Source organism: Candoia aspera, chromosome 1, assembly GCF_035149785.1.
Source record: "Candoia aspera isolate rCanAsp1 chromosome 1, rCanAsp1.hap2, whole genome shotgun sequence".
NCBI lineage: Eukaryota > Metazoa > Chordata > Lepidosauria > Squamata > Boidae > Candoia > Candoia aspera.
In genome coordinates, this window is record NC_086153.1 from 160,574,430 (window position 1) to 160,596,448 (window position 22,019).

The following is a 22,019-nucleotide window of genomic DNA, read 5'->3' on the forward strand; positions in this document are numbered from 1 at the left end:
TAGTAACAAAAATATTAAAAAACAAGCTGAAATTAATATAAAATAGTTGACTGTCTATGAAAAATTAATATATAGTTTAAACCAGTTCTAGTGGGTGACAAACTTCAGTATCTAATAGTATGTTAGCTTGAGAACTCAATTTCTTAAATATGCTATCAGTGCTCAATGAAGCCATTATAGTTATTTTTTCAAACCTCATAACCTGCCATATCTTTTATTCTTCTAAACTCTCAGCACCTTAAAGCATTAAAACTCTTGATTAAATCTTCTGAAATCATTGCTGTTTTGCAATTTTTCATTTCTATAGCTTTTTAGATCACTTTGCTGAACTGTGAGAAGAGAGAGTATAAAGAGTTAATGTTTACTGAGAGAGAACAGTGGTAATTACTTTGATTTCAGTTCCTTTTGATGTGTATTCAGGGGATGAAGAGGTCAATAATATTATGACCATGCAAATAGAAAGGAGTTCTTTTTGGCCATAAAAAACAGCAAAGGATTATTAAAGCATTAACCTTGATTTTTAATGGGCCTTGGTTGAGTGGTGAGATCACAATTTGGATGAGTCTGATTATTTACTAAATACAATACATAAATGCAACGGGTTCTTAACACCCATTGCACTCTGGCATTATCGCATTACTGCCATCCTTTGTTGCCTTGCAGACAGGAATATGAAAGCAATCTGTCATGTAGTGAGACTGGCTCCAGAAGCATTTCTGTGATAAGAAGACCCCCTGCCCTTTGCTAGTGTCTGGTCCAGTAGGCTTAGCCATGCGCTTAATCCCCAGAAAGTGGTTCGATTATTGCTGACCAGCAATAGCAGGATAGTTTTTTTCCACTCCCCCCAGCTATCAACCTTCCATTAATTCCTTAAGCAGAAATGTGGTGCAATCTATATTTCCTTGGCATGTGTCACCCAGATGGTGTACTGTTCATGCTTTCAAATAACCATGCTCCAAAATAACATAGTTTGAATAATAAAGGAATAGAATAGAAGGAATAGAACTACACTATTCTCAAAAGCCACATAAACTTTGTACATGATGCTGTAACTCATTCATATTACTTGGCGAAAACTGTATCCTCCATTACTACAGTTGTGTTCTAAACCCTGGAGGAAAATATATATCCTATTCATATATTGTAAATGGCCTTTTAATGTACAGTGTTATTTTTGAAAAGAGTAGCCTTTTTCCAATACTTTTGGTGAGTATAGCGGAACTTAATACATAAGTAGCTTTAAATCCTTACACATAGGTCGATGCTGTCAAGCAACCATGACTGTACATTTTAGTATTGATTGGAGTCACAGCAGTAAATTCCTCCTTAACTTGTATGCTTCCCTGCCCATATCTAAAATTAGGAGTTTAAGTGTTCTTGCAGACTTATAGGTACAAAAGTGAAGAAAAATAGCATGTATCATGTGTTTGTCAAATTTATAAAAATAATCTCCAGTTTGTTTCAGAATTAAGCTTACATTAGATGCTAGCTTTGGGTACAAAAAGTTAAAGATTTTTAATCACACTAATGCCAGTCAAAAAATTATCTTTAAAAGCTCACATTGCAATCAAAATAACTGAAATGTGAGATTAGCAGTCACAGTATGAGAAACACTTTATGTGTAATAGTCTTGGAAAATGCCCCAACAAAGCAAAATATATATCAGTGTTCATTTGTGTGCAATTTCCAGTTAAGGTGATTTCAATCCATTATTCTAATTCATAAAAGCAGATTTTGAAAACATTCTTTGTTAATTCAGTAGTGGTGGAGATTTTGTTAACTACTTTTATTCTGGTTTAGAGAAAAACATCATCAGCTAAAGGAGCTTTGAAAAGAATACAAGGAGTGCAGTTCCCACCGATCTGCATCCTAATTCTTCTCATTCATTCATTCATTCTAAACAGTCACCCATTAACAAATACTATTTTCAGATTTATAGGAGAAAAGCAAATGACATATGAAAAACAAAAAAACTGCAACCTCTTTCAAACATTTTTTTTTTCAAGCATACTTATTTATAGGTTGTATATTTTTTTAAAAAATAAGAGTCATGCTGCTCAACTCTCCATTGTTACCCTCAAAGATAGGTAGTTCTAACCCCTCTGCTACAGGGATGGGCAGCTTGCAAACTGATGCAGTTTCCTGTCCTCATTTTTTGGGGCTCAGACCACATCAGAATTATGTGGCAAGTTGCTGATTTTCAGTGGTGCAATTGTCCATGTTTTCCCATTAAAATCAGGCTATTCCAGGAATTCTACTAGGCTTAACACAACTATTTTGCTTTTAAACATACAAAACAACAAAAAGAAAAGGGGACAAAAATGTCATTCCCTCCAGTTATGTCACTGCATTACCACCATGTTTCCTGTGATTCTGTAAGATCAAAATTATTTTAAAATGTTATATAGAAGCATAGCCTCTGGCCACAAAAATATTGTCCTCCTCTGTCTTACAGTCCCCTTCTTCCTCATCCACAGTACAACAGAACAGTTTTGGGGGAGAACTTGTGCTGACCAGAGTTCTTTGGTAGGAGGTATTCCTCAAATCACACTGTGTTTCTAATAAAAAGGGAAATTCTTGATTCAGCAAATTACATTATCAGTTAAGGCCCAATATAAGTATTCTTTCTCCCAAGTCTTAACCCTTCCTCTGCCATAATTTGCACATGATTTCACCCTCCAATTCATGATTGGAATTTTTTTTTTTTTTGCACATAGCACGGGAGAGGGAAGTTTGCATTATCTCACGCAATACCATTTTACCATTCTTCCACTATAAATTACTTTGCATCAATGCATGTAGCTTATATGTGCTGTCTTCACACATGTATCTAGCACCTCTTGGTCATGAAAGTGTAACAAGCTCTCTCTTGCACATTCACATACATTAATTCAAAGAGGTGCTACAATTGTGTATGACTTTATATATATTCATATGCGCACACACACACACACACACACACAAACACCAACATGAAAAGGTATTTTGCGGTCTTTTGGATGTTCTGAATGTTTGCTCATCTCTGCCTCTTGATGTTAATCAGGGCTTCATTTGAGTCCTACTGATATGTAAAGGGAATCCGAATAAATAGCCAATACTAAAGTTTGGTATTTATTTCATTTATTTTGTAAACAAAATAATTCAATGCGCAAATGTGAAAACTAATCCCATTTGCAGTACAATCAGTTCAATTAAAAGAATAACTAAGACTTTGGAGAGTATTTCAGTAAACCATAAGGACTTATTTGGGCCAGCCCTGTCCTCTATAAATCACACAGACTGTGGCTACCATCATCACAGGGAAATTCTTGCCACATAGAATCTAGAGGCACAAAAGATACTTCTAAAGGCCTCATAAAAAGCAACTGATACTTATAAATCTGGAAAAATATACAAACCCATTTTAAAAGTTCTGAGTCCCCACCAATCCACATCAGAGACCATCCTAAAAAGCTGTTTTTGGACAAGAGTGAATCTTCCCAAGAATGGCCATCTCGTCAATGCCACTAAAAAAGCACAACATAAAATCATTCAAGAAATCACAAAGAACCTCAGAACAGTATCTGGGGTCAGCAGGCATCATTTGCACCATCCGAAAAGCAGAGAGTAAAATCAGATTCACAGGAAAGTAGCAAGACAGAAACCATTGCTCACTGAGAATGGTTGTCTTTAAGTTTGTTGAAAAGCACCTGGATGACCCCAGGCTTCTAGAGGAATGTTTTAAGAACAGAGGAGTTAAACGTGGAATTTTTCAGGCTATATATGTAGCTATAACTATGAGAAGTCAAACACTGCCTTTTACATACCAGCTGTCGGGCATCAAATTAGCAGGGTCATGGTTTGGGGATGGTGGTTTGGACTTGGATCATTTGCTATGACTGGAAGCATGAGTTCTGCTTTGCATCAAAGAATTCTGCAAGAGTTTAAGCCTGAGCGAATCATGCAGAAAGATAGTTATACCAAACATACAAGCAAATCTACGAGGTAAATGATTGAAGAAGAACAAATTCAATTTCTCAGAATGGCCAAGTCAAAATCCAGAGCTAAATTCCGTAGACATGTTGTGACAGAACCTGAAATTATCTAGTATTTTATGCTAGGAAACCCTCAAATGCTACTCATTTGAAGCAGTTTGCCATGGAGGAATGGGCCAACATTTGAATTTAGTGAGGTAAAAGACTGATAACTTTGCTTGCAGTTCTTGGAGGTAAATGTGGTGTGTCTCTGTGTTACTGAATCTAAGGGGTGATTTCTTTTTCACACTGGCACACTGCATGCTGGTTCATTTTGGTTTCAGTTTCATATAAATGGAACAAGGACCGATCTTTAGTAGTGGTATTTGTTTAGTCAGACTTTCTTCATATATCAGTAGCAACTTCATGAAGCTCTGATAATATTCATTGGCAAACATATGCAAAAGTTCAGAACATCCTAAAGGGGCTGAATACTTCTGCAAAGAACCATACATGTCTAGAGTATTTATATACACTCATTACACACACACATTAGTATAGTGGAAAGCACCACAAACGTAGCACTCAAGACTCACTTTCTTACATCTATGAAACAATACAAACTTAAAGGACACAGAACAACCAAGGCAAAATTCTTTCTAATATTAGTAATTTAGGTGACTAGTAATCTAGTAATCAAGATAGCAATAATTAGGCTTGAGGACAGGGCAATTCTATGGATTGAGTCATCGTGTACAAGATGGGCAGCAGAGAAATTTGATAAATTTCTTTTCTGAAATAATTTCAATTTAGTTAAAGGGGGCATTTTCCCAATAAGGAAAATATTTTGCATCCTTCAGCAAATATCTTACATTGAAATAAATGTAATTTAAACAGTAAGTTAAATAAGTTCTTAAGGTTGCCTAGATGATGGCATTTAATTTGAAACAAATAATTCTGCTTAAGGAATTAGTCTGCATGATGCACAGAGAAGCAGAATTTACCACAAGCTTAATTGTACCACTCAAAACATTTATCAGTTCTATTGTCAGATTTTAAAGTGTTCTTAAATGAATTGGTGATTTTTTTTATTTTTCAGTTTTAGAAAACAATAAAAAGTTGATTTTTTTTAAAGTAAGCTGATTGAACAAAATTTCAGGAGAAATCAGGAGAGTATATTTGCAAGGAAAGGTTGTAAATTTGGTTCAAGTACTAAAAAGTACTGATTCACAATCCTCAAGCCTAATTTTTGCTAATCTTGATTACTGCCATAACATCCCTTGCATAGTATCTTAGGCTATGTACAACTGACTCATAGGGCAAATTTTCTTAATGAGAATATTCTACTCCCAGATTGATTTAGAAGGCCACTGGATGTTTTGGATGAGGGAATAATATAAAAGACAATCTATTCCATTAGATCTTCCTGCAAACATATATTTCCTACGTAGCTATTATAAGTTCTTCAGTCTCGACTTGATGCTATAACTCATTCTTTGAGCTTTTTAGTCATGATTACTGCCTTGTCCCAAAGATCCTAGTTCTGTACTTCCCTCTCACATTCAAGCTTTTAATAGCATTTAGAAGACAGCCTCTGTTCTTTATGTTTTATATATTGGAACTGAGGCTATCCAACAATTATCTGAATGTGTTTGACTGGCATATTCCAAGTCCAAAAATAGACTATGCTATTTCCTTTATTGTGCTGTAGCCCTATGTATCTGCCATGATATTCTGAGTTGTTGCTACAAATGACATCCTGAGTCTAGGAAGTGAGATAACTGTTATAGGACATGATGAAATGTTATAGTGCTGTCAGTGGGCTTGAAGTATGAAATAATGTTTAGGTATTTTATATATTCATTTTGGTATATAAAATAAATCCCATATATTTGCTCGGTAATTTCACATTTGCCCTACATTTTTTCTTCCTTAGATATCTTATGTTGATATACCAGGACTAGGAAATAGAAGAATGAAGCGTCATCTGACAATAAATAACGTACAGAATATGGTTATTTGCTGGTGGTCTATTGCAAAGGATGAAGTTTTGCCTTGGTCTCCAGTGTCTAGCAAAAAAGAGAGAGCCAACTTGCTACTCTTGAAATGTGAACATGGCAACTTAGAGGTAATCCTCTAAATCTGTAAATTGGATATTTGTTTGAAGCATTTTTACCCCATTTAGCTAAAAGGGCTCTGGAGAGATTTCAGTAACAAACAAGAAAATCCCTGCCCTGGGTTTCCAGTCTAAATTATGCAATGTAAAAGGAAAAGGGGAAGGAAGTTCTAATACGGGGGAAGTTCTTATAATGATGAGTTTAAATTAGTGCTATATAGAAGTACTTCAGTCCAACTGTGGCAGAAATTGAAATGTCCCCTAGCCTAGAGTTATTAGGAATTACATCTTTGTTACGATGTCTTAATTCCTAATAACTTTTTTATGCATGTGAGGAATCTTATTTTAAGGATGATTTGGTTGAAGAGTTTGGGGGGTAGGTTACAGAAAACAAATATACACCCTTGACCTCATTGTATTTTTTTTAATTGTCCATCCCTTGACAGTTATACAGAAACAAAAATTGAAGGGATATTTGGCAGAGCTTTAGATTCAGTGGAAGCAATTCAGAGAGGTGAAGAATCAAATGGAGTCCAAGAAACAGACTGAAGTAGAAGTGGGGAAGGGAGCAAAGAATAGACATCCTCCTCCTGAACTGAATCAGCAGCAGATAGAGGCAGTTGTGACAGTTTTACAAGGGTATTGCAGATTAAACTGACAAACACATTGGGGGTACTTGCATATCAAATGCAAGCTCCTAAAATCTATTAGTACCCTTCCAATCAATTAAATATTCCAATTTGCACAATCAGCATCTAGAATCTAAAATATGTTCCGCCTCAAATTCTTCCTCCCCCACCCCCGCAAGCCAAACAAGAGGGGATGGAGGTTTGGTGCAGAGAAGCGGCCATGGAGGGCAATCAAGAGAAAAGCAAGGAATGATGAAAGAACAGGTGAATCTTCCTTGAAGCTGGCAGTTGTAAAAGAAAAGATATAGAAGGAAAATTCAGGCTTAGGGGGAAGGGCCCAATAAATGTTCTTCAAAGATTAATTTCTTCAAAGAAGAAAACCACATGCAATTTCCTCCACAATACTCAGGCCTTCTAGCTGATTCTTCCATTCCCTTTTCCCAGACTCCCCATAATCTCCCACAATATTTTTGGGATTATTTATTTAGTTATTTAAAGAAGTACCTACTCTTACATTGATATACTGATTCAATGTTTTTAGTTTCTTCTTTAGGTACCGCCATCTTAGATGAGGTGGGTAGCAATTAAAAAGGGCACCTTTGGATTCTAGCCTGCTAAAGTATAAAGTGCCAGTTAAAGATCTTCTTTGTTTTTTTAGTTTTAGAACATAATTTACATTTTAAACTCTTATTTTTTAGCATGAATATTGTTCTAAATTACTGTTTTAATATTATTTTGTTTCTATGTTTGTTTAAACTTGCTGAACCTGAAGGGAAAGTTATAAATTTTATTTATTTATTTGTTATTCAAATTTCTATCACCGCCCACCTCCCCCCAAAAAGGGGGACTCTGGGCGGTTTACAATAAAATTGACCATTTAAAACCATCAACGCATAAATTACAAAGCAAACAACCGACATAATAAAAATAAATAAATATAAATATTGCATCATTATAGTGTTAATCTGTTTGATATAACTGAGAAGAGACTAAGAAATGTTCCCTAGTGGCAGTCCTGCTTTTATTGTGACTTTCAGAATAGAAAAGCATAGTATGATTAAATCTTTTGTACATGGATGTGTATGTGTATGCATTATAAAATAAAATAATTACATTTTAGTGAAAAAAATTGCTCTACGATATTTTTCCCCAAAGACAGACCTATTTTTAGTAGTGAGAAATTCTGCTCCTGTTATTACATTCACATGAATATATGCCTGATAATTTATCCATTTGTACACTAATAAACAAAGTGACTTTGTGCATTAAAATTACAATCCAGCATTTCTTTTCTTTCCTTTTTTTTGCTTTGTAATTCATAATGTAAAACTAGGAGTTTTCTAATATCTGTAAAAGTAAATCAAGGAATTTTTCATTTAAGGATAGAAAATTCAGTCAGAGAATTGATTCTTTCTTTCTGCCAATTTTCTGCTTAAAATCTACTGATTAAAACTTTTTTTTTCTCAATATGCAGGCATTATCCCTTCTTCTGTACTTTTCTGCAAAAATGATATCATTGTTTCTGCACCTAAATGGAACTTGACAGTTTTGTCCTTCCACTCTGTGGCTATACTATTTAATATCCTTCGCAAAATTCAAGTTGTTACAACTTTCTGATAGATATTTCAATCTTATTAGTATTTTGCCTTATAGATCACAGATTTTTTTTCAGTCTCATTATGTTTTTGTATAATTGTATACCTCTAAATCTCATGACTCACAGCAATTTACAATAATTCATTAAAACACTAAAATACTGATAAAATCAAAACAGGAATAACCCTCTAACAATCAAATAATCAAGTTTACAAGAAATCATTTGAAAATACGCTAGCACTAGCTCAATAATCCAGCAACATTCATTCTCACACATGCTGCAGAACACCTCTTTCTTGCCAGCTTTATGAAAAGTAGTATAACTTTATTGATTAGTGAATTGACCATATCAAAAATCTTTATGAAAAGATGCCGAGGTTAGTACCAACTGAACCTCTAGAAGAAGGCTATTATTTGCCAGTCAGAGGGCTGCCCCAGAGAAGTATCTCAGGTATTCACAGTTCGCCCTTCTGATATCTGGGGAATCTTCAACATACTCAGCCAAGATGAACATACAGTAGTGGAAAAGTAAGTTCTACCTGAAGAAGATAACTCCTGCAAGTACCTGGCAGCAAAGTAAATTGTTTTAAGCAGGCAGGGCATCCCTATATGTTTTCACTGTTTTGTACTATCTTGGGCGATTTTTTGGTCACTGAAATCTTGATATGGCTCACATCAACCTCTGTATTATCTAGGATCAGTTTTACACTGGATTGCACCAAAATTTTCAAGCTAATGTCCATACATACCTGGCCCTAGAGTGGCAACATTAGGGTGCTAGACTTTAAAAAGCATAAATGGGATCCGGACAAAAACTAAATGTGATTCAACTGATTCTCCCCAATTCAGTTGCCATTTGGCACCTCTCCTTTTTCAACAATTTTCACTCAAGCGAGTCAAACTGTTATAGGGGACATGCATCTTCAAGTAATAGTAAGTGAGCTTGCTTTTCTCTCCCTTCACTATCATCCATCCATCCATCCATCCATCCATCCATCCATCTATCTATCTGAAATTTAAATTTTTTTTTAAAGCTGAGATCATGGATGGTCTTCTTTCTAATCTGTGGATAATGTTAATAAATACTGGGTGTTTCATAAAAGATATATGTAATACCTTTATTATTTAATCTCTTCACACATTCAAGGTATGGATCAGAAACTCAAACCAAATAAAATGTTATTGTTCAGTTTATCCAAGTCTGTAGTCTTCTACAATATATTTTGCTTGATAATTCTCTTCTAAAAAAAATAAGATAGATCCTAAAAAGTCTTAACATTATTGAGTGTTTTATTTCTTCAAATGTAATTATTGCCTTATAAGTTATTAGATGTTTTTAGATAAAAACTTATGAGGTAAGAAACTTCAATTAAGAGGTACAATTAATATATGTCACATGCTTTAGCTGATAATAAAGAACAATGAAATCCATTTCTGTCAATTAATTTGTTATCTTAGTTATGAATTATAGCATTTTTTATTTTACAGAACCTGTAACAGTATGCTATTTCTACACACTTTAATTCTGCATGTGGGTTGTTTTTCAGATTCTGAGTTATATGCATACCGATGGGGATCCACTTGATGTCAAGTTTAGTATGTGTAATCCACACCAGATTCATACTGTAGAACAGTCTTTCAGTGCAGATCAAAAGCCCATGGTTGACAGCTGCATCTATGAATATGTTAGGAATAAAGTTCATTGTGTGGCAATCACCAAAATGCCATTAACATCAAAGGCCATCAGCTGTTGCAGGAATATTACAGAAGACAAACTTGTTCTGGGTTGTGAAGATTCTTCAGTAGTTCTGTATGAAGCCTACCGTCAAGTAACTCTAGTAACAGAAGCAAAGATGCTGCCTGCATTAATGTGTTGCCACCCCAGTGGTGCCATAATTCTTATTGGTAGTTCACAAGGGGAACTACAGTTATTTGACATGGCACTGTCTCCAATTAAAATGCAGCTTTTAGCTGAAGACTTCTCACCCAAATCAACTCTACAATTCGGTGAAAAATTTGAGGTATCCAGCAGTCTCACTCAGATCCAATGGGCTGTCCCACAAGATTCTTCTCAGGACATAGATGTTTTGGATATACATGATCTTCTGTTACTTAGATTTGACAAAGGACCTATTGGAGTGATTCATTTCAAAATTGGTAAGTTTATCTGGTAGTTAATGGCAACAGCAGTTTTTATATTTTTCATCAGTAGAAACAGAATCTCTGCTTTTTAAAAGGATTAAATTAGAAACAAAACTAAGCAGGAAAAGTAAAAGAACTGGAAGAAAAGGATCCAAGATTACATTACATTGCTTATGATTAAATGTTGGACTGAATTTGTCCAAATATATTTATTGGAAGAAATCTGAGCAGAGATAAGCAATTAAATTATTAGTATTTTATATGAGTTATCTGTCTCCATGAAAATTATTAGCAAACGATGTAGATGAAATCCACTGTTGTGCAAGGAACTTCTATTTATGCAGAGAGCCTTTCTCCTCCCTTTATCTTTCTCCTTGCTCTAAATCTGCTAGAGCAGATTGGGAAATTCTCCAGAGTTGATTTTGGGAGCTGGAGAGACAATTATCTTTCTCCCAGTCATCCCACTGATGATCATAGCCACTGGATTTTATCCAGCACCATTAGTATTGCAGCTAGAGTATAGTTTTCAAGCAAGTATGGCTGCAGATTTGACCAGATTTGACATATATACATACCTATCAGTATTCCTTTTCAGGGTAAACAGTGTTTTCCAAAGTACAGAAAAGTTGTACGAAACAGTAGGTAATAGAGATAAAATAAGAGATAAGAAAAGGAAATAGTGCAATTTTCTATATGCTGTAATCGTCACCAGATAGGCCCATAAATATTGGCTTTCTTACCTTTCTTACCAAAGTAGGTCACTTGGAAATGCCTGTCATTGCACCATTGCCTCTCATGGTGTTGGTCAATGGAGGCTTTCACATTATCACTGTTTAGTAAGGTAGGGAGAAAAGTAGTTTATTGTAGCTGTGCTATATGTGCAGTTCCCTAGTAATACTAGGAATACTGCCAATCCATTTTGACACTTCTGGCCAATACCCTGCAAGCAGAAACAAAGTCCAGTCTTACCCCAAGCATGCTTATGCTTTTATAAGCAAACTGGGCTCTCTAATTTACAGACTACTCCACAAGCCATCCTAACTGTTGCCCATATCCCGCCAATTAGGAGGTATATACAGTAAATATAGCAACACACTCAGGATATCTCAACTTTATACTGTTTAGAAATTGTCTTGCTACCTTGTTAAACAGGGGAAAGCTTGTACTGTGAGGCAAATTATGCCATCTTGTTTGGTGTTTTAACAGTCATAGACGTTTATTTGGAAAGCTAATTAAAACAGTTTCCTGATGTATTCTCAAACGTTGCCTATTTTTAAATGTTGTTAAATTTCTTGGGTACCTGTCTAACAGAAGGCAATCAGGCTATACCTACCTTGCTTTTCTTTAGTTCTCCCTCGTGGCCCTGCTCACAGCAGTTTTCCAAAAAGCACAGCTTTCCTTTTCCTATCTCTAGCACATTTATGTTCTTACTGAGACAAACATGCTCTCAGTGCAGGGATTTAGAGGCCTTTCTGCTAATTGCCAGCTTGTAAACTTAATTGGACTGTCTCCCTGGGCACTGTTCCTAAATCAATTAGGCCATGAGTTGGCTGTCACCTTTCTTACCAAAGTAGGTCACTTGGAAATGCGTGACCCAAAAGAAATCGGACACCCAAATAGGAAGCTGTTGACCTCTGTGATTGAAAGCTGCAATATTTTTTTAAATTGTTGTTATATTTTCAACAAGAGATTCTCTGGTTTTATGCATTAGAGAGGGTTGTCCTAGCCTTATCTGGTTTATTTGGAAAACCAGAATGTAACATAAATCTGAGATAACACATGCATTTTCAAAATTTACTTAAAACTTACAATTTTAAGACACTAAACATGTTTGAAAAATACAGAACAACATTCTCTTGGGGACAGATTGAACAAAGTCCATAACCTCAAAATATATGTAACTCTTGGAAGATGTGTGACCATGATTAATGAGTCTGTCAGACCATGGTCTCCTCAAAAGCCAGAGTGGAATCAATTTATCAAGTAAGGCAAATAATGTTCAGGTTTTGTCAGTTCTAAGGCTTCTTAGGCAAGTAAGCCCTAAATTGGAGATATGCAACTTCTGTCAGCTTGAGGGTTGAATAGGCTTTGCATGTCATGTTGAAAGCTGCACTTCAAAAGTGAATAGAACCAAAGACTTTTTGGGGAGAGGCTTTTGGGATTTCCAAGACGTGAAACTGATGCTTTACGCATCTGCAAGTCTTCAGCTAACTATTTTGGTGCTTAAAACCCTTTGACTCACTCTGCTGCCAAAAAAGAGGGCCCCAGGAGCCACAAAAGGGATCTTTTGGACTGCCTGTTTTCACCCCTGTAAATTTTGATAGCTCCAACATGCCTTCACAACTGTGTAAAAATGTCTGAATGTAATAAAGATAAATTTGTTAATGTACACTTAATATGTTTTTGATAACAGTCAGGAGTGTGTCTGTATATGAAATATTATTGTATGATCAGTCTCAAATTACAGATAAAAAATAAAATCCATTGGGTGATAAGATCAGACTTGCAATCCATAGGCAGAATGCTACACATCTGAAGTTCAATACTTTCAGTCCAATCATTTTGCCAATACTGCTACAGGTAACACAGCCTTTAAATCTTTCCTTCAGTCTTTATTCTCCTATGAGGCAGGCAAAAATTCATTGGCTTTGGATTCATTGCTTCCAAAGGGATTTATTTTTTATGTGTCCTTATACAGTACTGCTGTGCTATAGCTTAAGCAAGTACTATGCACCAATGCATCTGCCTAAAGAGCACACCCTACACATTTTAGTGGGTGAAAAATGAGAGAGAGAGAGAGATACAGAGAGATACATTTTTGGTGAAACAGAAACGTAATTAGGTTTGCATCTGGAGTGAATTTGTTTTTTTTATTACTTTTTGTGGCAGGTGTCACCCCAAGAGGACAACTTGGCCTTGAAGAAATCATCCAGGAGTATATTCATCAGGACGAGATATATGAGGCAATTAATATCTTAAATGGCATGAACTGGAACACAATGGGTCATCACTGTTATGTAAGCCTAAGTGCTATAATAAACTACCTTCTCAGACAAAAGCTGACACACACGAGAGAAGGTTTGTTGGGCTATGTCTGATAAATATACCTACCTTTCAGTTAATGGTTGAACTTTAATGATAATCAACTTTGAGCAGATTACTTATATTTAAAACATTGTGAGATCATGAATATACTGATCTCTATGCTAAAAGTAACTAGTGTTATAGAATCATTTTTTCAGTGTAAATAATGTAGTGGTGAAGATGCTGACCTAGAAACCAGGAGACTGTGAGTTCTGGGCCTCCCTTTGGCATGAAAGCTGGCTGGGTGTCTTTGGGCCCATCATTCTCTCTCAGCCCAACCCACCTCCTCACAGGGTTGTTGTTGTGGGGAAAATAGGAGGAGGAAGGAGTATTAGGTATGTTCACCACCCTGAGTTATATATAAAAAAGCAGGATAAAAATCTGATAAAGATGATGACAACGACGACAATAGTCTTATTTAAGGAAGAGGGTTAGTAAGGTATAATTTAAATCAAACAATAAGGAATAGGGGGCTCCCAGCATATGTATATATATATACAGCATTTATTTTCACGTGCATTTTTTAATCCGTTCAATCATGTCTGATTCTTGGAGACTGCCTGGACAAGTCCTTGCAGTTTTCTGGGCAAGATTTTCAGAAGTGGTTTGCCAGTCCTCTCTCTCAGCCCTAGGTAAGAGGAAATGGCAAGCCACTTCCAAAAAACCTTGCCAAGAAAAAGACAGGGACTTGTCCAGTCAGTCTCTGAGAATCGGACACAACTGAATCATGATTGAATGGATTAATATATATTTATATACAGTATATATACTGTATGCACGCACGCACGCACGCACACACACACAAACTTAAAGGAAGAAAAGTAAGAATATAATAAAGTGAAAAGAAATATATAAAATAGTGGCTTCCAACCTTCATCATAACAAATTTAGTGACTCTTCACCCACTCTAAAGTTACGAACATTTACACTTCATCCCATATCCCATCTCTTATCTATAAACAAATCCATAAAACATATTTTCAGTCCTGGTGTCAGCAGAAAGTCCATAAAGTGTTGCAAAAAGTAATAACAATCTTGTTTTAACCTTGATCAAATAAACCAATGTTATATTCCTTTCTTTTACTTCTAACAGTCTTAAATTTTCGTTCATTCAAATATTGTCATAGGATTTGATTTCTCTTCATTTCTTCTTTGTCCAATCTCACCAAGTTCTTCAAGGCTATAACAGCCTCTTTTGTAAATCCAATAGGTTTAGGGTTAGGTTACTCTATTGGTTTATCATTTGTATTTCCCTTTTAAATTTTAAAACCTCAGCCAGTTTATTTTGTAGATCCAGCAAAACATTCTTTTCTAAGTAATTCTCTTGGCCTGTCAGTTGTAAATCTACTTTCAATACCACCTCTTACTTGTCAGATAAAATTTGTTCTACATCTGTCATTTCTTCAATAACTTATTTTGGACATAGTCTATCCATAGAGGCAGACATCACTATTCACATTGTTGATATTGTGCTTACTAATTTCTGACTCCATTCTTCAAAAGTCTCCTTCATATTGTCATTGTTATAACGTTCTGCAACATTTTACAGGCTTGTAAATTTTTACCTAAAAACGTTAATCCCCTGAGGTGTCCAGTTTTTGAAATCATGAAATTGCTTATCTTTGTTGTGTCTTGTAAAAACCAAAACAGACTCTACTTCTCACAAGAAGCTGTTTGTTCTTTATAATTAATTCCAGAATCTTACTGTAAAAGTTCCAATATTCCAATGTTATCTGGACCCTTAGTCCATTTATAACTTTCTCACATCAAAATCTTATTTAGCTTTTTGCTGTTTATTTCAGATTCTTTAAATTCTTAAGCTTATTATTAAAATTTTCTTTTGTTTAGAACTGAACAAAAGAACACAGCCAGAATTTTCAAACTTGTTGTTCTGAAGGTCTCTAATTACATAGAAGTAGTTAATGAGCAATTTCCAAAAGTGTTTAGAACAGGGTTTCTCAACCAGTATTCTATGGAGCCCTAGGGTTCCCTGAGAGCCCACTAGGGGTTCCCTGGGAGATCATGATTTATTTAAAAAATTATTTCAAATTCAGGCAACTTCACATTAAAAAGGTAAGTTTCATTCTTTATTTTTAGTTTAAGAACGCTGTTAATGCATGCAGTATATACAGGCCTACCAATGAAAGGAATATAATAATTTTGTAACTTCTGGCCTATATTTGAGCCTGAATGTGCAGAGGTTCCCCGAGGCCTGAAAAATATTTCAAGGGTTCCTCTAGGGTCAAAAGTTGAAAAAGGCTGTCAGCACTAGACCGTTCGAGCATTCACACAATGACAGTCAGGAGCCCAGGATCCTTTAACTGTTTAATGAAGCGAAATGACTAGGACAGAGGTAAAGCTGCAAATGGAGAATTCCCACTAAAACATACATTTAAAACTACATTCCCTTGATTGCCTTCCTTTCCCACGAAAGTATGTTACCCCCCTTTCCCATCCAGATGGTGTTGCTGATGTATCTCTACTGACTGGCCTTGATGTGAACCATCATAAATCTGTAGCCATAATAATGCAATTAATACTCCAACTCAACACCCCCTCCCATCCGGCGACAGAGAGTCTACCCCATTGATAAGGAAGTGATGGAAGATGCTCCAATAAGGGGTTCTGTGAACCTTTTGATTGGAGTAATCTGACAAAGGCTGGATTAGAAAGTGAGGTTTGCGAACTTAATGTCTTTGCCATGCCAAAAGTCTCTGCCATGGTTGCAAGCAAGATGGCTAATCCACTGGCACTCAGACTCACAGAAAACCACTGTCCTGTGGTCTCCTTGCAAGGAGCAGCTTTTTAGAGTACATGTGGGTGATCTCTTATCTTCTCCTTATCCAGAGAGGTTCCAAGGAACCAGTTCCTTGGTCTTTGCCACAGTCATCGGCTCTGCGTTTGCAGAGCCATCTTCAGTTCACCATACCTCCCCCAGAAGTCCTTTTAATAGATCAGTTCAAGCTCAGACTCAGCCCTGTAGGACATTAGTGTGATGGCTTTCCAGTGAATAGTTGTGTGTGTCCAAACTGAATGATTCCCAGGATTTAAATGAGAAAAATAATAAGTAGGAAAGCTTCATGGCTTGTCTCTGCATGTGAGTATAACTGGGTACCAAGCTCTTCCCCTAGAGAAAAGGAAAATGCTAGAGTTTATGGTGAACAGCAAGTTTTAGAAAGATCGCTTGCTGTTCAAACATGCCTCTAGGCCATGAGACTGAGACCCACAATCCTTATACTACAGAAGAAGAAGCACTTACCATGACATACCACATCATTAGACAAGATTAATATTTACTCACAGAAAATTTCTAAAAATACTGAAAGGTGGAAAGATGTGGGGACTTTTTTGGTTTTAATATCTGTTTTAAAAATAGACTCTTCCTGTGCTTCTCCCAATAGGCAATCTGCTTTATTAGACAAGTAGCTTATGCCATTTGGGATTTATCCTGAACAAACCTAACCAATCTGTCATGGTAATTTGTTTACCAGATTTGTTTTCATTTAATTTAAATTTAAATTTAATTGGTTTTAACCATGATGGTTATCTTCAAGATCTTCAGAGAAGCTAGATTATTTAATAAATCTACAGATGCCATAGTAAGGTAAAGGTAAAGGTTTCCCTTGACGTAAAGTCCAGTCGTGTCCGACTCTAGGGGGCGGTGCTCATCTCCGTTTCAAAGCCTTGGAGCCGGCGTTGTCCATAGGACACTTCCGGGTCATGTGGCCAGCATGACTCACGGAACGCCGTTACCTTCCCGCCGAAGCGGTACCAATTAATCTACTCACATTTGCATGTTTTCGAACTGCTTGGTGTGCAGAAGCTGGGACGAGCAACGGGAGCTCACCCCGCCGCGCGGTTTCGAACCGCCGACCTTCCGATCGATAGCTCAGCGGTTTAACCCGCAGCGCCACCGCGTCCCTCTGATGCCATAGTATTTACTCCAATTTCTTGTACCCTGGATCATTTCAGAAGTGTAAAACTTGCTGTAAAGAAAAGCAGGAACAGCATGACAGTGCTGTTTTATTTAATTATTTAATTGTTTTTCTGCAGATCATGTATGGCCCTTCCTTTGAAGCACCTGAAGAACTCTGATTAACTAAAATTCTATTTGTCCATCTGCCTTGATAGGCATGCCTATATTTGAAAACAAATTATATCTGCAGTTAAAGAAAAGGAAGGAATTTAATACTTGATTCATTTAAAGTCATTTACATGGCATAACACTAACACTGGTTAAAACAGTGCATCCATGGTGTTGCATTCCTGCACTTCAAAATAGTAGTAGAAAAGTTGGGGAAGACAGTGTGGGAAGAATGGCAGAAAGATTATTGGATTCAAGAATCTAATCCAAGAAAAAATTAACTGGAAGGAAAACTTTTTAATTTTAAATTTCATCCAGTGTGTGGCTATGCACCTGCAAAACTGAACAGTAGTCCAACTCATCTTTCATCTTTATTCAAGCTGAATAGATATCCTGGTAGCACAAGCTGTCTGAAAACTCCTATCTGCAGTGGCCTTCACCATACTTTGTATTATTCATATTGAGTGATAACTGTGCTGTGGTGCCTCAAAAAAGTCGGGATTAAGAAGGTAGAGAGATTCATTCCATTCCATAAACACTACAATGAGACCTTAAAGCAAAATGCCTCATCATCTCGCACTCTGCCATGGGAAACTGATGAAAACCCCAAGTCTTAGCTATTAAAGAAAAAGTCGGGGGGGAGGGGAAATAATCCAGAGAAGCCAAGGAATTACTGCCAGATAATACTGCTGAGTACTCATGAATCCAAGATGCCACTGGAGGTGCAAGTGTGAATGACAATAAATTTATAGTTGCTCATAAATCTTAACAAATCTAATAATAAGTTTATCTTTATTTAACCTGTATATTTTGCCAGAAGGGAAAAGAACCCTACATGCTGGCAAGTTTTTTTTTTTCCTGACCTGCAGCAGGTGGCTCACAGCTACTGTTATAAAACTTCCAATATTTCAGAAAGGAAGCAACATCCATATTACACATTATATTAATACTGGAAATTTGCGCTTAGATATTGTATTATCATGACAGTATTAGGATATGACTCATCTTGTATCTATTGAAGCCTGCCGACCAATTCTGAAAGCAGAAAAACATTCCTGTGGTTGTCAATGCTCCTTTCAGAGGTGCTGAAATATGCATGGAGGTCAAGTCCCTTCCCTGAGGGGCTAACGTAGGAAAAGATCTTTACCTACAACAGTGGTAAAGTTCTGACAAGCTAAGTAAGAACTAGAAGGACAAAAAAAGAGACTGCAAGTTGCTGTTTACTAGGAAAGACTTTGATCGAAGTGTAGCATGGTCATTAATCATTCTTGCCACAGTAAAATAATAATTAGATCAATTTATTCTAAGTTTCTGACATATCTTTTGTTGTTGCTCCAAATCTTCATGGGTGCTGCCTGAAATTATTGCTCATACATATTGTTTCTGTTCTGTCACTTTTTAAAAAAATTATTCTTCTGGGCAATAAGTTCTAAACCTGGTTGTAAACCACCCGGAGTCTCCCCTTTGAGGGGAGATGGGCAGTGGCAAAATTTGATAGGTAGGTAGGTAGGTAGGTAGGTGGTAGGTAGGTAGGTAGAGAGATTCATTTGTAAAACTTGGCTGTCTGAAGACATGAGCCCACATTTTTTCCCCAAATAATTTTATTATGTATTACAATTATACAGATAAAAACTAATACAAACTACAAAAACTAAAGGAATAGAAAAAAAGTAAAAAGTGCAGAAAGAAAAAAGAAGAATATTAAAAAAGAAAAAAGAAAGAAAAGAATATAACAGAAAGAAAAAAGAAATATTAAGAAGGAGCTTCCTCATTTGTCTCAACAAGTAGAAACAATTTTAACAACTTATCACTTTCTCTTAAAATACAACCAAAAATATCTTCACCCCATACCACAGCTCTTATCTATAGACAAATCCTTAAAATTACATCATTTAGTCCTGGTCAAGCAAAAGTTACCAGAAATAACATCATCTATTTTAACCTGATCAGATAAACCAATTTTATATTCCTTCCCTTTACTTTTAACCATCTTGCTCTTTAATCCCTTCAAATAATGTCCTAGAACTTGATTTCTTTTCATTTTTTTCTTTGTCCCTTCTCACCAAGTCTTTCAAAACTTTAACAGGTCTCTTCTGTAAATCCAATATAGGAAAATTATCCAAGTCACTCTTCTGGTTGGTTGGTTGTATGTCCCTTTTAATTATTAAAACGACAGCTGGCTTCATTTGTATATCCAGTATTTCATCTTTTTCCATGTCATTCTTGTAGCCTGTCATTTTTAAATCCATGTTCAAATCTAGTCTAGTCTTATCCGGTAGAACTTGTTCCATAACATCAGAGTGTATCTGTAGTGGCAGACATTCTTGAAATTAACTTCTGAGTCCACTGTTCACATATATCCTTCAGAGCGTTTGATGTTAAGGTATTTTGCTCCATTCTGTGTTAACAAGTCAAACTGGTATTCTTTTCCTTTAATTGTAATCTTTACTTCCTTTTAGCTCCTTCTAGTGTCCAACCTTCAAAGTCCCATCCTATCTTTTTTTTTTCTGGAATTAAAAAAAAGAGCCATTTTCCTATGGGAAGAATTCATTCAATTAATTTAAAAATCCTATTTCAAGTCAATCTAGACCCTTAGTCAATTTCTGACTTTCCAAGAACAACACTCCACTCATCCTTTTGCCGTTTATTCCCCAAAATAGCTAAGTCCTTAAAGTTGCACTTAAAATTTCTTTCATCAAGGATTGAAGGAAGCTCACCAAGTGAATGCCATCAAACTTGCCGTTCCGAGGGTTCTTATTATTTAAAAAGTAGCAAAAAAGTAATTCAAAAAGTGATTAAGAAATGAGGCTTGGCCAAGCTTTATATCCATATAGGCTACATTACAGTTGTGGGCATAGATGGAATCCCTCAACTCCCAGCCACTCCACTCACCAGCCAACTGCAAAAACCTCAGTTCTTGCAGTCTACTCATGAGGAACCACAGCCCAAGTACAGGTAGGCAATCCCATGACCTTTCTCTGCAGAGATTTCTCTAGCCAGAATCTGTCCTCTGGTCGGCAATCTCAGCCATAATGCCATCCCTGCTCCTTCAGGGGATATCATGCCTCACTGGAAGTGACATGAGCCCACATTTCTTGAAGGGAGGCTACTCCATTTGTTTAACTGCTGCTGTGTTTGAACTCCACAGCTCAGCTGGAGGAAACTCTTGGGACTTTTTATGCACCAACCCGGCCTTTGTCTGAGACAACTGTGTTGGAATACAGGGACCAGATCAGCAGATATGCACGAAGGTTCTTCCACCATCTGCTCAGGTGAATAACTGTCTTGACTTTTATTAATTTCAAAGAATTTATACTATTTCTATAAGAAATTATTAAAGCATTTAGCACATTTTCCAGAAGACTCACACACAAAAAAACCTCAGTAACATTTTTGTTTGTTTTAACTAGTCCTTCTTTTTCAAAACATGTTCAGATGCTGTTTATAGCTTGTCTGTTTCAACGCATTGAGAATTTGTGTCTTATTTGTTTGTTTTACTTGGTTTATTTGTCACTCCAATTGTCAACCAACTCTAAGTGACTTACAATCCTACTGTACATAAAGAAGATTAAAACAGCCAAAAACTGTAAAACAAAAAATGATATTACTTAATAAAATATTCCTATTCCAGAGAATCATAAAACCCATATGATTGTATACTATTACACAGGAGAAATGCCTATCAAATCATCTTTCATGCTCATTATTTAAACTAATATTGAGAACTGTTCAGATGAATGGAATAACAGTTAGGAATGTATGATTTGATCATGGACAAGAGGGCTGACCTGGTATGTATTAATGAAAACTGGTTCAGCGCAGGGATGGGAGTTCCTCTCTCAGAAATGTGCCCTTCTGGGTTGCAAGTGTGGCATCACCGGGACTCTGGAGTAGGGGTGGGGGCATGACTGTTGTCATCAGGAATCCCTGGTGACCTTTAGGGGCACTGCCCCAGACATAGCCAAACTAAGACCATATTTCTGAAATTGGACCATACGGATCAGTTGGACTTGCTGCTTACCTACCTTCCTCCCTGAAGTATGGCGGCAGCCCTGCCTAAGCTCTGTGGTCAAGTTGGTGGTGGAATTCCCCAGGGTGATGGTTAGGTTACTTCAGCCTGCCTTCTTTAGTTCTGGAGTCAGAGATGACTTGGGAGTTCATGGCATGGATGGATCTGATTCAATTTATTAGGGGCGTGAACTCACAACGGGAGTCACATATTAGATCTTATTTTTATGTTGGGGCAGTGGCGATATGATCTAGGGTTAGGGGATGATAGCAACAGTTCCATGCCATGGACACATCATGGCTCTGGCACTGGCACTGCAGAGAGGAAGGGCCTATTTGATTGGCCTGCCGCAAGCACCTGATGGACCCAGTGGGGTTTTACAGAGAACTTGGAGTTATTTCTGAAG

General features: G+C 36.5%; 1 protein-coding gene across 1 annotated transcript in view; it reads left to right on the forward strand.

Moving 5' to 3' along the window:
- The window catches only part of WDPCP (WD repeat containing planar cell polarity effector), a 72,237-nt gene extending 51,041 nt beyond the window's left edge, over positions 1-21,196 (forward strand). The window contains exons 9-12 of the mRNA XM_063316886.1: positions 5,890-6,081; positions 9,842-10,451; positions 13,326-13,514; positions 20,753-21,196. Coding sequence (XP_063172956.1) covers positions 5,890-6,081; positions 9,842-10,451; positions 13,326-13,514; positions 20,753-20,880 — 1,119 coding nt within the window. The 3' untranslated portion in view covers positions 20,881-21,196. The remainder of the gene's footprint in view (positions 1-5,889; positions 6,082-9,841; positions 10,452-13,325; positions 13,515-20,752) is intronic.
- Positions 21,197-22,019: the final 823 nt, after the last annotated feature.